Here is a 16,698-nt window from a genome sequence, read left to right as displayed (position 1 = left end):
TAGACATAATCTGGATGTTTGGTATCTACAAAGCCTGGAGGTTGTTCAACATATACCTCCTCCTCCAATTCTCCATTGAGAAAAGCACTTTTCACATCCATTTTAAAGACAGTAAACTTTTTGTGAGCAACATAAGCCAAAAATATCCTTATAGCTTCTAACCTAGCAACTGGTGCAAATATTTCATCATAATCAATTCCCTCCTGTTGAGAATATCCTTTTGCAGCCAGCCTTGCCTTATTCCTTGTAATTATGTCATCACTGTCAGTTTTGTTTCTGAATACCCACTTTGTACCAACAACAGATCTATTCTTTGGTCTTGGCACTAGGGTCCAGACTTTGTTTCTTTCAAATTCATTTAACTCTTCCTGCATTGCTTGCACCCAATCAGCATCTTGAAGAGCTTCTTCCACTTTCTTTGGCTCAGTCTGAGAGAGAAAAGAATTGTAGAGACATTCATTTGAAGTACATGTTCTAGTTCTGACACCTGCATCAGGATTTCCAATTATCAAATCAGGTGTATGTGATTTTGTCCACTTCCTTGCAGATGGAAGGTTTTCTCTAGAACTGGATGCTCCCCCATGATCCATGCTATCTTCATTTTCATTTTCTGATGCTCCCCCTGAAACTATGCTCTCTGAGTTGGATTCTTCAGTATTTAGATTTTCAGCACTATCAGAACTTGGCTTATCAGAACATGAAGAATCAGAACTTGAAGAGCCAGATGCATGTTCTGATGTTTCTTGAGATGTGGTAGGATCTTGAGTATGCTCCCCCTGCATAGGTGCATCTTCCTTTGACGTAGTCACCACAGTTTTAATAACATTAGAGTTTAATCCATCAGAGTTTACAGTATCAGGACTTAGACTGTCAGGATTTTCAGTATCAGAATTTGAGTCTTCATTTTCAAATCTCAGCTGATCATGGTCAATGAAATCTTCAAGACCAGTATTCTTCTTATCATCAAAAGAGACATTGATAGATTCCATGACCACTTTTGTTCTCAAATTATAGACTCTGAAGGCTTTTGTGGAAAGTGGATATCCAACAAAGATTCCTTCATCAGCTTTTAGATCAAACTTTGATAGCTGTTCAGGATGAGTCTTGAGAACAAAACACTTGCATCCAAATACATGAAAATATTTCAGATTTGGCTTCTTTTTCTTCACCATCTCATATGGTGTTTTTCCATGCTTGTTAATGAGTGTTGCATTTTGAGTAAAACAAGCAGTCTGCACAGCTTCAGCCCAGAAATAGGTTGGAAGCTTTGCTTCTTCAAGCATTGTACGTGCAGCTTCAATGAGAGTTCTATTCTTCCTTTCAACAACTCCATTTTGCTGTGGAGTTCCAGGAGTAGAAAATTCATGCTTTATTCCATGGTTTTTGCAGAACTCTTCCATTATCAAATTCTTGAACTCAGTGCCATTATCACTCCTTAAAATTTTCACAGAATCTTTGACCATTTTATCCAGCTGTTTGACATGATCAATCAAGATAGATGCAGTTTCACTTTTTGTGTGCAAGAAATACACCCATGTGTATCTGGTGAACTCATCCACTATAACCAATGCATACTTCTTCTTTGCAATAGACATGACATTTACTGGACCAAATAGATCAACATGTAGTAGATGATAAGGCTCAAGAATTGATGATTCAGTCTTGCTCTTGAATGAAGATTTTCTTTGTTTGGCTTTCTGACAGGAATCACAAAGACCATCAGGAGCAAATACTGACTTTGGCAGTCCTCTCACAAGATTTTTCTTGACCAGTTCATTTATATTATTGAAATTTAAATGAGAGAGTTTCTTATGCCAATTTCAGCTTTCTTCAATTGATGCTCTACTCATCAGACAAATTGCAGAACCATCAGTACTTGTTGAAAGCTTAGCTTCATAAATGTTACCATGCCTGTATCCTTTCAGAACAACTTTTCCTTTAGATTTACTCACAATTTCACAGTGTTCTTCAAAGAAATCAACATGATAACCTCTGTCACAGATTTGACTTATACTCAGTAGGTTGTGTTTAAGTCCTGAGACCAGAGCTACTTCTTTAATTATGACATTTCCAAGATTGATATTGCCATATCCCAATGTTTTTCCAATGTTGCCATCTCCATAAGAAACACTTGGGCCAGCTTTCTCCACAAAGTCTGATAGTAGGGCCTTATTTCCAGTCATATGTCCTGAACATCCACTGTCCAGAACTAGAATATTTTTCCTGTTGCCCTGCAATCATAAAGACCACTAATTATTAGTTTTAAGGACCTAGACTTGCTTGGATCCTTTGGCCTTATTAAGTTTGTTAACATTTGCAGCGGATTTAGCATCAGAGTTTATGTTAACATTTTTCTTATCAGAACTTACACTATCAGACTTTGAATCAGAATTTACACTAGAAGGAACAATGGAAACTTTCTTCAAAGAAGGTTTTATTTGATAATAATCATAGTACAAGCTATGATATTCCTTACAAGTATAAATGGAATGCCATAAACTACCACAATGAAAACAAGGATTTTGTGGTTTGTATCTAACAGACTGACTCTTAACTCCTGATTTTGAAGGTAAGGAGTTAATATTCTTATTCTTCCTGCAAAAAGAAGCCAGATGGTTAGAACTTCCACAGTTATGACACGTTTTCCTAGGAGCATCAGGAACAGGTTTATAATTATTGCTTTCATTCACACCTTCCTTTCCATTCCTATTTTTCCCAGGTGATTTTACCTTGTTTGCATTCTTAACATCTTTCAGCTTATGCTTAAGCTGCTTCTTTGTCATTAAGCCTATGTTCACTTCAGCTGTCTTTTCCTGTTTTAGTTTGTCAGAAGTTAATTCCTTTGTAACTTCTGATTTCTCATTTTCAGACTTTACAGTTACAAACTTAACAGGTTTTAACTTTGGCTTTTGCTTATCAACAGGCTTAATTTCTTCAGTTCCTTTATCATTCTTATCTTCTCCATAACCTAAGCCCTCTTTTCAGTTTCCACTACTTAGCAAATTTTGAGTTGTTTTGCTAGAGTTAGTCCAAGTCCTGATAATCTCTCTTTCCTTTTCTAACTCAGTTTTTAGAGATTCATTCATTTTTAGCACTTCATCCCTAACATAAAAAGCATCATCTCTATCCTTCTGAGTTTGATGGAACATGACTAACTCTTTTTCTAAGAAATCATTTCTTTTCTTAAATGCAAGATTTTTAGAAGTTAATCTTTCACATGTTAAAGTTTGATCTCTATAACTAACAAACATGGTTTTAAGATATCTTCTGAACTCATTAATATCATCAATATGAAAAGCATAGGTAGTCTGAGGTACCTTTGTTTCAGCAGTTTCAGAACTGCTCTCAGCACTTTCTTTATCAGCATTTGCCATCAATGCATAGTTTTCCTCACTTTCAGAGTCTGAGGTGTCTGTCCAACTTTTCTGCTTTGTGACAAGAGCCTTGCCTTTGTCACCCTTTACCTTCTTGCAATCAGGAGATATGTGGCCTTTCTCACCACAGTTATAACATTTAACATTGGTGTAATCTCCTCTGTCAGACTTTCCTCCTCTGCCTTCAGATCTTCTGAAATTCTTCTTATCAGAACTTATGCCTTTCCAGGAAAACTTCTTTCCCTTCCTGAACTTCCTGTATGCAATCTTTGTGATTCCTTTCACCATAAGAGCAAACAGCTTCATCATCTCCTTATCAGCATCAGTCTCAGGCAAGCTTTCAGAATCTGAGTCATCATCACTTTCAGAACTTGATGACTCAGTTTCAGACTTTATGACAAGAGCTTTACCCTTGTCTTTCCTTGAGGAAGCTACTTTGGGGAATTCTTCTTCAGCCTTAAGAGCAACTGTCCTTGACTTTCCTCCTTTCCTCTTGCTTCTTTGTTCCATCTCAAGCTCATGAGTCTTGAGCATACCATAGATTTCGTCAAGAGTTGTTTCATCAAGATTATAGTTGTCTCTTATTGTCGTTGCCTTCAAATCCCAGCATTCAGGAAGAGCTAACAGGAACTTAAGGTTTGAATCTTCAAGATCATACTCTTTATTAATCAATGACAAATCATTCAAAAGTTTGACAAATCTATCATATAAATCATTCAATGACTCATTAGTCTTTGAGTCAAAGTGTTCATACTCTTGAGTGAGTATTGTCTTCCTGTTCTTCTTAATTGTCTCCGTTCCCTGACACCTTGTTTCCAGAGCATCCCATATCTCCTTAGCAGTCTTGCAGTTGATTACCCTGTTTGACATTACATTATCAATGGCACTATGCAGTAAGTGTCGTACCTTGGCATCCTTAGCAATTGATGCTATATCTTCAGCAGTATAATCACTCTTCTCCTTTGGTACGGTCTTTGCTGCTTCACCTGCAACTGCAACAGCGAGCTTGGTTGGTTTGTGAGGGCCTTCCTTGATTCTATCAAGGTATTCTGGATCTGTTGCTTCCAGGAACATGGTCATCCTTACCTTCCATATGGGATATTCAGATGGTCTCAGTATGGGAACCCTGATAGTCTCATACCGACTTTGAATTTGTGGCTTTGGAGGTTCTTCAGTTTTGGTAGGCTTAGTTGGAGTTTCTGTGTCAGACATGATTGTGTATGGATCTTTAGCTGTATGTGTGTTAACAGATTGGCTCTGATCCCACTTGTTAGGTCACACACACTGTAGAAGGGGTGAATACAGTGTATAATACAATCAAATCGAACTTTAATATATTAAGTAACAGAAAACAAACTTTATTGAAATAATAAACTCTGTTACAGTATGGAACTGTTACCTCTCAGTGATGAACAAATATCACGAGAGCTGCTAGGGTTACAATGAATAATCTTCTCGAATATATTAACACTTTTTAGTGTAAACCCTATGTCTGTGTTTATATACTACACAGTTACAAGATAATTGCTAATTGATATGGAATATAATTCTGCTTCCTAAAATATATCAATCAGATATCTTTTCTTCTAAGTATTCCATTCTTCACGGAATTCCTTCTTCATGCATATCTCTTTTTATGTTTATCTCGATCTTCTTTCCTTTAATCAGCTATTGTCCTTTCCTTGATCATCCTTCAGCACTTAAGTTCTGATATCTAACTTCTGATGATTATCTCCTGATAATATAAGTACTGATATCCTTAAGTCCTGACTTCCAGTATAAGTACTGATCAACAGTTAAGTACTGATTTGTCCTGTTAAGTAAGATCTGAAATCTAGACATAAATTATATTAGCCATGACATTATCAAATATATCTAACAGATAGACTAGCCTATGACCCGTGCGATGCACGGATTATTTTTAACACTTGAATTATTTTTAATAATATAGTTATATCTTAAAATTATTATATTTTGATATATATTTTCAATAGTTGAAAAATAAATTGAAGAACATAATAAGTATAATAATAATTTTTTTGTGATAATTTGAGACTTGACTAAAAATAAATAATATAATATAATATGTTGTTCACGGGACTCGAGCCCTCAACCTATGAAAATTGTAAAATAAATAATAAAAAAGTTTAAATATAATAAGCTGTTAACGGGGTTCGAACTCTAGATCCATGAGAGCTGTTTAAATATTAATATAATATTATTTTTTTATTGCTTCCTACAGTTCCCATCTATCTGACTTTAGATCTGACGGTTGTTATTTGTCGTACCAGACAATTGTACCAAACAACCGACTACCAAATAAAGGACGTTTTGTGATAATTTGAGATTTGACTGAAAATAAATAATACTAGTATATAATCCGTGCAAAGCAGGTTATTTTTATCATTATATATTATAAATTATAATTTTAATATATTATTATTGAGATTCGAACCTTATATCTTTAGTATAATAATTTTAATATTTTTATAATGATTTTTAAGATTATAATCAACGATTCTCGTTAGTTTAATTTGACGGCTCTATATTGAGTGACCAAGAACTAACAACCGAATTTTTAATATTTTATTTTTAATATAATAGTATAGATGATCAAATTATAAATTTCGAACGTCTGTATATTTCTACTATTGTTTTTTTGCTAAAAATATATCTGTACTATTAAAACCAATGTTCTAAAAAGTAACAATCATAATTAATCAATCAAATATTCTTTGACGAATAATTACCAAATTATTGAAATGATTAATCAAATACATTTATAAGTGTAGTAATATCAAGAAATAATATTTAATTCATAAAACCTGGTATAATAGTTTAAGAAGATAAATAATAAAAATTCGAAATTTGATAACAAAATCAACACAAACAAATACCTACTTGTAGAAAAAAACACATTCTAGTGCCTTTTACCAATTAGCCCATAGTTGTGCGATGCAAGGATTGTTTTTAACATTCGATAGTTTTTAATAATATATTTTATAATATAATTTTCAATAGTTGAAAAATAAATTGAAGAATATAATAAATTATAACAATATATGTTTTATAATAATTTGAGACTTGACTAAAAATAAATAATATAATATAAAATATTGTTTAAATAAAGAATATAAAAGTTTAAATATAATAAGCTGTTGACGAGATTCGAACCCTGAATCCATGAGAGCAGTTTAAATATTGATATAATCATATTTTATTATTGTATCCAATGGTTCTCATTTTTCTGACTTTAGATCTGACGGTTGTTATTTGTCGTATCAAACAACTGTACCGAGCAACTACCAAACAACTGTACCGAACAACTACCAAATAGAGGGTGTTCTGCTTATAATAATATAGTATAGATAATATAATATGTTGTTAACAGGATTCGAGCCCTGAACCTGAACCTGTAAAAATTGTTAAAATAGAAAATATAAAAGTTTAAATATAATAAAGTTTTGACGGGGTTTGAACCCTGAATTCATGAGAGCAGTTTAAATATTAATATAATAATATTCTATTATTGCATCCAACTATTCTCATCTATCTGATTTTAAATTTGACGGTTGTTATTTATCATACCAAACAATTGTACCGAATAACCGACTAACAAATAAAGGGTATTATAATAGTATAATATAGATAGATATTATATATTTTTAATATTATATCCACGATTATTATCAATTTGATTTTAAAAACAATAACAATTCGAAATATAGTGAGCAAAATGTAGGCATAAACCAATGTGGTTCCGTCAAAAGAAGAAGAAGAGAGAAGAATGTGGACTTGAGCTGGACTTAGAAAATTGGACAAAAGAGTCTTCCGGCCCAATGGGTTGAGACCCAACAGCATTAGGAAAGTAAGTATTTAGGGGGGAGACAGTCCGTCCATGAGTCGCACACACTTCCGATCTAAATCACAATGGGGGCGTACAGAGCAGACGATGATTACGATTACTTATTCAAAATTGTACTCATCGGCGACTCTGGCGTTGGTAAATCTAATCTTCTTTCTAGGTTCACTCGTAATGAGTTCAGTCTTGAGTCCAAATCCACTATTGGCGTCGAGTTCGCTACTCGTAGCATTCACGTCGATGATAAAGTCGTTAAAGCTCAGATTTGGGACACTGCTGGTCAAGAAAGGTCCCTTTTTCCTTTCTTTTTTAAATTCTTAATATTCTCATTTTAGTTTCGAGATCTACATTGTTTAGTTTTTTATTTTTACTGAATTTGTTATTGTGAGATCTAAGGGTTTTGTGAATTCAAATTGTTTCTGTTTGGCTGGCATTTGGTTAGATCGATGTCGGTTTTGACTCGATGTGTTTCCATGCTTTTTATGTTTGTTTAAGCTGAAATTGGATAGTTTTACTGAGGAATACTTTGGTTATGTTGGTTGCTCAATTTACCGGAAATTGATTATTTTTTATTTTTATCCACTGGCGATCAGGTTTTTCCTTTGTATTGACGTTTTTAATTTGAATTAAAAGAATCGATGTTGTTTAGTTGTCTGTTTTGGATTAGGTGAGTGTGTGTGCATTATGTAGAGGTGAGATCTGAGATGTGGCGAGATGAAATTGTATCAAGACGATAGGGTTTAAAGGGCATGAATACTTTGGTTACATTAACGAGAAGGTTTTTCCTTGTATTGATGTTTTGAATTGAATTAAAAAGAGTCGATGTTGTTTAGTTGTCTGTTTTGGACCAAGTGAGTGTGTGTAGAGGTGAGAAATAAGATGTGGCGAGATGAAATTGCATTAAGATACTGTGTTAGTTATTTATTTATTCATGAAAGGGTTTTAAGGGCATAGATTGATAAATGACAGAAATGCATTTGTTGCAAATCTGTTAGAGCAAGTCCAATGCTAGATGCAAAATGACTATAGTCATTGCTATAATTTGGCATCAAAAAGTGTTTTTTGGTGCTATAATAGAACTTCAACTCCAATACTAGTTGCATTTTGAAACCTAATAATTCCAAATTTAACTCATTTTTGTCTTTCCCTCCTATATCTTAATTAAAGTTTACCAATATGCATGTCATTTATGGTTACTTGATGAAATGTCATGGATGCATAAATATGCATCCTTGATATTAAATTTAGAACCAAGGATGCATATATGCATATTTACATCCAAGGATAGAACCCTTTGGAGTTGAAATTTTTAGCATTTGGTTTCAAATTATAGAAATGGCACCACTTATAACATTGCATTGGACTTGCTCTTACTGAGTTTGTTCTGTATTTTTTACAGATACCGTGCAATTACAAGTGCGTACTATCGAGGAGCTGTTGGGGCATTGCTTGTATATGATGTCACGCGAAATGTCACATTTGAGAATGTAGAGAGATGGCTCAAAGAACTCCGTGATCACACTGATTCCAACATTGTTATAATGCTAGTGGGGAACAAGGCAGATCTGCGTCACTTGCGTGCTGTGTCCACGGAAGATGCGACGGCCTTTGCTGAGAAGGAGAGTACCTTCTTCATGGAAACTTCTGCTCTAGAGTCCATGAATGTTGAGGATGCTTTCACTGAGGTGCTTACCCAGATACATCAAGTTGTCAGCAGAAAAGCTCTTGAATCAGGAAATGATCCAGCAGCTTTGCCAAAAGGACAGACAATTAATGTCAAGGATGACGTATCAGCAGTGAAAAAATCTGGATGTTGCGCTTCTTAGAATTTGGTAAATTGATGCGTGCAATAACTTTCCAATCTTCAGTTATGTCTTATATACTTCTGGTTGTACCTTTCCATATCGATCATGGTTTATCTCTACATAGCAGTTCTGGTCAACAAATCTAGAGCTTATGGAGGAATTAGAATACTTAACATTTTCTGGTATTTAAGTATGTAAGTGGGTCTGGGGGTTTAATCTTTCAATAGTCAACATATAAAGTTAGTTATAGGTACCCTTTGATAGGCTTTTCTTTTTCTACCTCTACAGTGCACTTGTTTTCCTTCGTAATGTAGTGACAACTTTAATTGTGTAATGTAGAAACCACTAGCATGCTGATATTTTTCTTCCTTAATTTGGTTGTTTTTGTAGAACGTGAAATTGACTAGCTAGTGGAGTTCAGATTTCTTGACATCTCATTGCTTAAAATCTTGTTTATATAAATTTTATTATATTAGGCAGGGCACCTGTGAAGCGATATTTGATATTATTGTATATGCAGCAAAGGAAGAAGTTTGTCTACTTGAACAGATTCTGCACCTTTTTCTACAGAAAATTCCCAGATTGCAGCTAGATATAGGACAGGGTTAATAATTTTAGATCCCGGTATTGCTATCAACAATGCTTGATTCAAAACCTAATCTGCATTACCCTTATATTGTCTCCTTAACAAGAAGATAAAGATGGTGAAGAGAAGTTACATTAAGGAATACAGAAGTCATTCTATGTGGACTAAAAAAATTAATTCCGTTCAAAAAAGTTGAATATACGACTAGTAAACAATGTTGATATTGAGTAATTGTATTTATTGAAGATACATACTTTGTGGTTGAAAAGTGAATTACATGCAGTTATTTGAAATTGAGATTTATGTATAATTATCTTCTTTCTAATATTATGTGAATTGAATCGACTTTCTCAATTTTCTATAGAATATTTATAAAGGTTATTTTATACTTTCAAATTGAAGGTTACATTTGGAAGCCATCCAAAAAATTTACATGATTGCCAATTATGGAATTGTGTTATCTAGTATGATTTACGGTCTACACAGATTGTTGGTCGGTCAGTTAGATCATGCTTGCTGTTCAATTCTTGCTTTGGCAACTTCTTTCTCCTTTTTATCTCTGTTGTCAAAAGATATTAAGCTCTGCAAAAAATATATTAAACAATGACCCTATGTATATGATTAGCAGGATTTTGTTAATAAAATTTGATAAAAGTAGTTTCGTAATGTACTTTTGTCTTTTGACATGGTGATTAATACTTCCTCTGGGCCATTTGTTTACATTTTTTTGATATCCTTTCCAATTATTTATATTTCAAAAATTTCTAAAAATAGTAAAATTTTATAATATAAAAAATAACTAAATCCAGTATTTATCTCCATTATATCCATTCATACATATGATATTAATCATTCTTACGATTTTACCCATTTTTTTAAATTTTATTCTACTATATTATGATTTTTTTTAACTTCCGTCCCCAATCGAAATGTAAATAAATGGGAGGGACAGAGGGAGTAAGTTTTAAGTAAATTGTTTTATCATTTTTTCTCAGTCTGTGTACGTCAAATATTAGTGTTACTGTCATAAATCTTTGTAATCAGATTCTTTATTCCTTTAAGTAGTTCATTACAATGGCATCGACTAGCAATATTATCCAAGTAATGAGTAGCATCACTCTGGATGACGAGAAGGGAGGAGGATTAGCTATTCACATCCGAGTGGATGAAGCTAATACAGACGTGGCCAACAAGATAGATGCTAAATTGGGTTTGGTAGGTCGATTCTTGGTGGAAGGAGTGATTGATTTTGGAGCAATGACAATGATGCAGAGCTAGCTGCATTATGACGGCCAGGAAAGGGAGTTTTCATTCCGAGAAGTATAGCCAAATTTATATATCTTTTTCAATTTATCTTGAATTAGACATTAAAAAAAGGATAGTAGAAGGGAGCCCTTGGTCTTTTAACGGGAAGGCCTTAAGTCTTAACTCGTATGAAGGAATGTGATGTTCTAAGAGACAATCAAGTGCAGATTGGTTTTGGATCAATTTCAAGTAAGAAAATGTACCAACATTTTGTTTCATCCGGGGAATCATATGGGACATTCAGAAAGGTTGTGCAGTCATCTATTTGAGGTGTCTGAGAGTGAGATTATTTTGAGATTACTAAACCCTACGGAACTGAGAGCACCACTTAGACGTCACTCTCGCCTAATAGGCTCAAAATGGCTCCGGGAAGGTGGGGAAGACAGTGAGTGGAATACGGGAGTAGAAGGCGGAGATAGGCGGAACACGGGGAAGACCAATCTAGAACTGAAAAAATCAGGTATCACTATAGAAAATCAAGGAGGCAGTTATCCAACATTGGTATCAGAGCCATATGATCCAGGGCTTATAAAACTCTTATAAAAATATACATATACATATATATATATATATATATATATTATCCTTAATATTTTCCATGGCATCTACAAATGCAAAAAATATGGATATCTGGCAAATAATTGTAGATTTCAGAATGATGAAGAAAAGATGGCACAATTGATCGAGGGAGAACCACTCCTTTAGAGTTGTGGAGAGAAAGTGCTCCAAATTATTTTTGGAGAGAAAGTGCTCCAAAGTATTTTTGGAGAGAAGTGCTCCAAAGTGTTTTTGATGAGAAAGTGCATCAAAATTGATGGTGGTGAGAAGTGCATCACATGCGAAGAGAAAGTGTTTCGTAAATTTAAGATTATGGGGGTGAATGTTGGAATAATCTTAAATTTAGTTATTAATTATTTGTTTATTTAATTATTAGATATTTTAGATATTTAGCAATAGATTAATTATTAGAGAAAAATATTATTTTAGAATTGTTTAGTAGTGGGGTAGTGGAGTTATGGAGTAAATTATGGACATGTAATTTACCCATTAATTAGTAGTGGTTAGTTTTAGTAGTAGTTAGTTTTAATATGTTTATAAAGCCTATATAATGACTAGTTTACCTTGAGTTTTAAAGAGAAAAAAAAAAACAAGAAAAATAGCGGGACAAGTTCTTTGCAAAATGTAGGTGTCATTTTTTTCTCTAAACTTTTCTAACAGTTACCTGAAAAAGGAAGGTGTTGGTGTACCCCATTAGTTGTTCTTCTCTTATTATTTTCAATCACCACGAATTTATTTTCCCTCTCGATCTTATCATTCTAATTCAAAATGGCTTACACACAAATCTAATTGGAACATGAGCGGATGAGATGGATTAGGACTCTAACAAACATCCATTTAGATTCAAAAAATGGGCATATGCGGACTCTGCAATAGAGGCCCACCCTCAACAATGAGTATCATAAGCTGAATTTGCCAGCTGATTATGCCGGGGTTAGGGACCATTCCTACTTAGAGTTAAGTCTTCAAAAGAGTCTCATTTTTAAATTTTCTTAGTGAAATTTTAGATAAAAAAAAAGAACGGAGTATTCAAGAAAGAGGTTAGGCTTTGAAGCCGAAAATACATTAGAGTTGGTATTTTTATGTGCCTTTATAAAAGATAATATGTTTTTAATTATTTGAAAAATAAATAATCCCAAATTAAAAAATTTAAAATGAATAAGGCCGTAAACCGGGGCAAGTCACGACACCCTAACAATCGACCATAACTTTTAATAGCGCATAATATGTACGGTGTATAGTTTCTTAGACTTAATTGTACTTAGATGACTTGAACTATAATTTTTTTTTTTGCAGAGAAATGACGAAATTTATGATAGTTTCCATTTTAATATCCCAACTATTTATTTTTTAGCACTTTCTTACATTTTGTCAAATGAAACAAACGGCGTTACACTGTATAAGGGTAATTTTGTCCAGATAGTTTATCGCGGCTCTTTTCATGAAAATTGGGTGTATATATACCCCAACCCTATCTTAAACCCTAAGCATATAAACAAAATGCAATAAACATGTTTATGTGGGAGATGCACAACGGAGAGGACAACTCGAATTGAAGCAAAATATGGTCAATGATTTGTTGGTTGCACAGATGGTAGAAATGCATATGGTTTCTTTAGGTAGGTAGATGGATGCCCCCGATATACCCGATACACTATGACACAATTAGAACTGGAGAAAGCGGAGATGGAGGCAAGAAAATGGAAGCTGGTTTTTGTTTTCTGTTGCTAGCTACTTTATTTTATTTACAATGTGTCTGCTCCCAACGGGGATAAGAACGTAGAAGATTAGATAAGATATTTCATGTAATATAATGTGCTCACTGTGTACTACTTAATTTATGAACTGAATTCCTGAAAATTATTTATTTTATGTTAAGAATTTACAAGCAAACTGTTGACATAACAATTGCAAGTAGACATAAATTTGGTGGATACTAATAAATTTCATGACCATGGTTGAACAACAAAGCAAAATTGCCAACATTTACATATTTGCATTACAACCAAAATGTAGCATCATCAATATTCTGTTGCTAAACAAAAATTGACTCCCCTCCCACCCAAAAATTTTCAAATACCAACCAATTACATCAAATGTTCAACTACCAAGCAATAACTTAATCAAATATCAAGAAGTAAAGGCAGTTTGATAACAAGTAAAAGGAGTACACAAAAAACTAGCATCACAGCTCAATTCTTCTATTCCTTAGGAGTCAATTTCTTTCTGGGGCCTTAGGTAGATTTTCCTTGAGTACCCTAATTTGCACATTGCCTTCTCTGCATCATTCCAGTTATAGTTTGGTGTTCCTTTCCTTGCCCACTTGCAGTTGATTCCTTTCATGTTTCTTGAGGTTTCTGCAAATGAAGGGAACCCATGTCATAATATGTTTTTTACTTAAGGTTAGACAAATGTGAACTATTGAATAAACAACCTTCACAGCACATGTCCTGGAGTTATGACCTTTTTTGCTACAGGTTTTACACACTAATATAGAATTCTTAATATTTGATACTTGACCCTCCTCTGATGCCTTCTTCATTAGATCATTTTTTTACATACATTATAATAAAAAATTGAACTAAAGCATTAGTATAACACAATAGAAAAACTGGTGTACAATTCAAGAATCAACTTGACAACACAAGTCCTTGCATTGTGCCCCTGAGCATTACAGTAAGTGCAATTTACAATGGTTCCAGCCTTGGATAATTTTGTAAAATCTTGAGGCACATCATTCTTGGTGGTTCTCTTCTTCTTTGGTCTTTCGGCTGTAATTTTAACACTCGGAGGTCTTGGCCTTGGTTCACTAGTGCTCTGCCAAAACTGAGGGCCAACAATGGGCTCTAAAGTGCAACTATAAAGCTGTTAACACAATCATAAGGACACACAATTACAATTCTAACATAGTGTATGATAAGCACTAAATGAATTCAACAAACATTGTAAAAACTACTTTCATGTACATATTTTTTGTGTAGCAGGGATCTATATGCATTTCCGAAGGCTCATTTCTTATGGAAATGCACGCAACAACATGGTAGCAAAGAATTGCCGTCAATTCCCATTTTCCGCAGGTACATGTTTTTTTATTTAAATCGTCAACTAACTCAAATCCTCCATCTGAATATGTAACATTATAAGCAATCCCTCCAAATCAGGTTACCAGACAGTTGCCAGCATTAATGGATTGCCCTAACATATTGAAAAACATTCAGAACAAATAATGATACTTACTAGATTTTTAAGGAATTTAAGGAGGTTGGCCTACTTTTTTAGCTTTTCCAGCGCACTAGGGTAAATGACAATGTCATTTCCTAGCATCTTATCCCTTCTGGCTTGAAGCCTCTCCATAACTGTCTTGTGGAACTCTCTAAACATGGTACTTAGTGGTAAATCTCTGAACTTCCTAATGCAGCTATTGAACACTTTACAGTGATTGTTAACAAACATATAGAACATGTGTTCTAAATGCAGATTTAGACCATTGAGTTCTTGGCTTAGCCATTAGGTATTCATTGAACTTTGAAGCTATCAGTTAAACATCAACAAACAATAAGAATACCCACTCTTATACAAAATATAAGAATACATACTATAACCATCACAATAGAAGTTATATATACTTGTTACATCTTATCCATATGCAATCTGAATTCCCACTATGTAGTAGCCCTTGCTGAATTTCAAAGTAAGTGCCTCAATACAATCCCCTTATGTTCTTTATTCATGTTTTGAAAGAGATGCATAACACAGAACCTATATTCTACATTAGACACCACTGATTCTGAAGCATTTATCAACCCCTGCCACAAATTACACACACCGTCAGTCAAATTTTAAACAAGAAATACAACCTAATAGTACAAATTACACACCTTTTGTCTATCAGATATAAAGTTTCGGCCAGCATCGCCACCACTCTGAATTTGCAAGTCTTGGGACAAATATTCTAGGAACCAAGTCCATGATTATATGGCTTTAGACTCCACTATTTCCCAAGCTATGGGGTACATGCCATCATTGGCATCTACCCCAATAACAGCCAACAATTGTCCCCCAAATAGGCCTTTCAGATGGAAACCATCAAGACCTATAAGCTTCCTACAGAACTGAATAAATGCCTTCTTTATTGGACCTAAACAGATATACATTCTCATAAATCTTCCTCTATTTTTTCCTAGCTCTGGATCCTTTATATCTAATTTTACTGTGCTCTCAGGCATCACGCTCTTTAGCTCATGTGCATAGTCTCATACTTGCTCAAACTGCATCTCATGAGTGCCATTTATCTTCAGTAAAGCTCTTTTTTTGCTCTATAAAATGCATATTAACTTACCTCATATTTCAAATCACAAAAAATCTTCTTATGCATGGAATTAATTGGCCATGATGGATCCATTCTGATTTCCTTCCCATAATGCTCTGCAAACCATGTTGAGTTGATATGTTTCCGTTTGAATTTAGCATACAAGTGTGCTTCTTGATAACGTTCCTTATCTGATAAGTTGATTTCTTGTTGAAAAGGGATGCATACACCTTCCAGCTATAGGGTTTTTTTTTTAAAACATATTTGACTTTCTTGTCCTAATTCTTCATTTTCTCTATTGGCCTTCTCTTCAAAATTGCATTTCTCACTATTTTCCTGAAGACAATTGTACTAGTAAACAACATCCATATTTCAAATTGTGGGTTCCCCATGCCAACCTCCTCATTGAATACTGGGAAAGCTCTCTCATCTTCATCACTTGAATTTGGAGCCATCCTTTCATCCTCACTCCCTGGATAGACACTTTCTTCATCAGTCTCTACATTGTCATCTTTCTCTGCATTTACCTCCTTCTCATCATCTAAATACTTAGGAACAGTCTTGTCTACGTTCATGTCAAACAATAGATCATCATCCTCTTCATCCTTATTAGATTCATTAGAATAAAATGACTCTTCATCAGATTCAGGAGGATGTTCTTCTTCAATACCATAAGTGTCCGAAAAATCATTATAAACGCCATCCATCTCCCTCAACTCTTGTTCATTTTTCATCTCACATTGTGTTGACTCAGGAAAAAGGTTTTTCATCCTGATTTCTTCATGATTAATTCTCATATCATCAACCGGAGCAATTGGAGGGGTCCCAACAACATACAACCTCAATATTTCTAGACTTTGGAATTAAAGAGCTCATTACTATTAACTCGTCATCACTAT

General features: G+C 34.0%; 1 protein-coding gene across 1 annotated transcript; it reads left to right on the top strand.

Moving 5' to 3' along the window:
- Nucleotides 1-7,265: 7,265 nt before the first annotated feature.
- On the top strand, nt 7,266-9,473 carry LOC141721046 (ras-related protein RABA1f-like). The gene is made up of 2 exons (XM_074523781.1): nt 7,266-7,525; nt 8,636-9,473. Exons 1-2 carry the CDS (start codon nt 7,305-7,307, stop codon nt 9,060-9,062), a joined length of 648 nt encoding a protein of 215 aa, XP_074379882.1. The 5' UTR covers nt 7,266-7,304; the 3' UTR covers nt 9,063-9,473.
- Nucleotides 9,474-16,698: the final 7,225 nt, after the last annotated feature.

The sequence above is a fragment of the Apium graveolens genome, chromosome 4 (genome assembly GCF_009905375.1).
Source record: "Apium graveolens cultivar Ventura chromosome 4, ASM990537v1, whole genome shotgun sequence".
Lineage (NCBI taxonomy): Eukaryota > Viridiplantae > Streptophyta > Magnoliopsida > Apiales > Apiaceae > Apium > Apium graveolens.
Note: the sequence above shows the minus strand (reverse complement) of the source record. Positions and strands in the feature narration are given on the sequence as shown.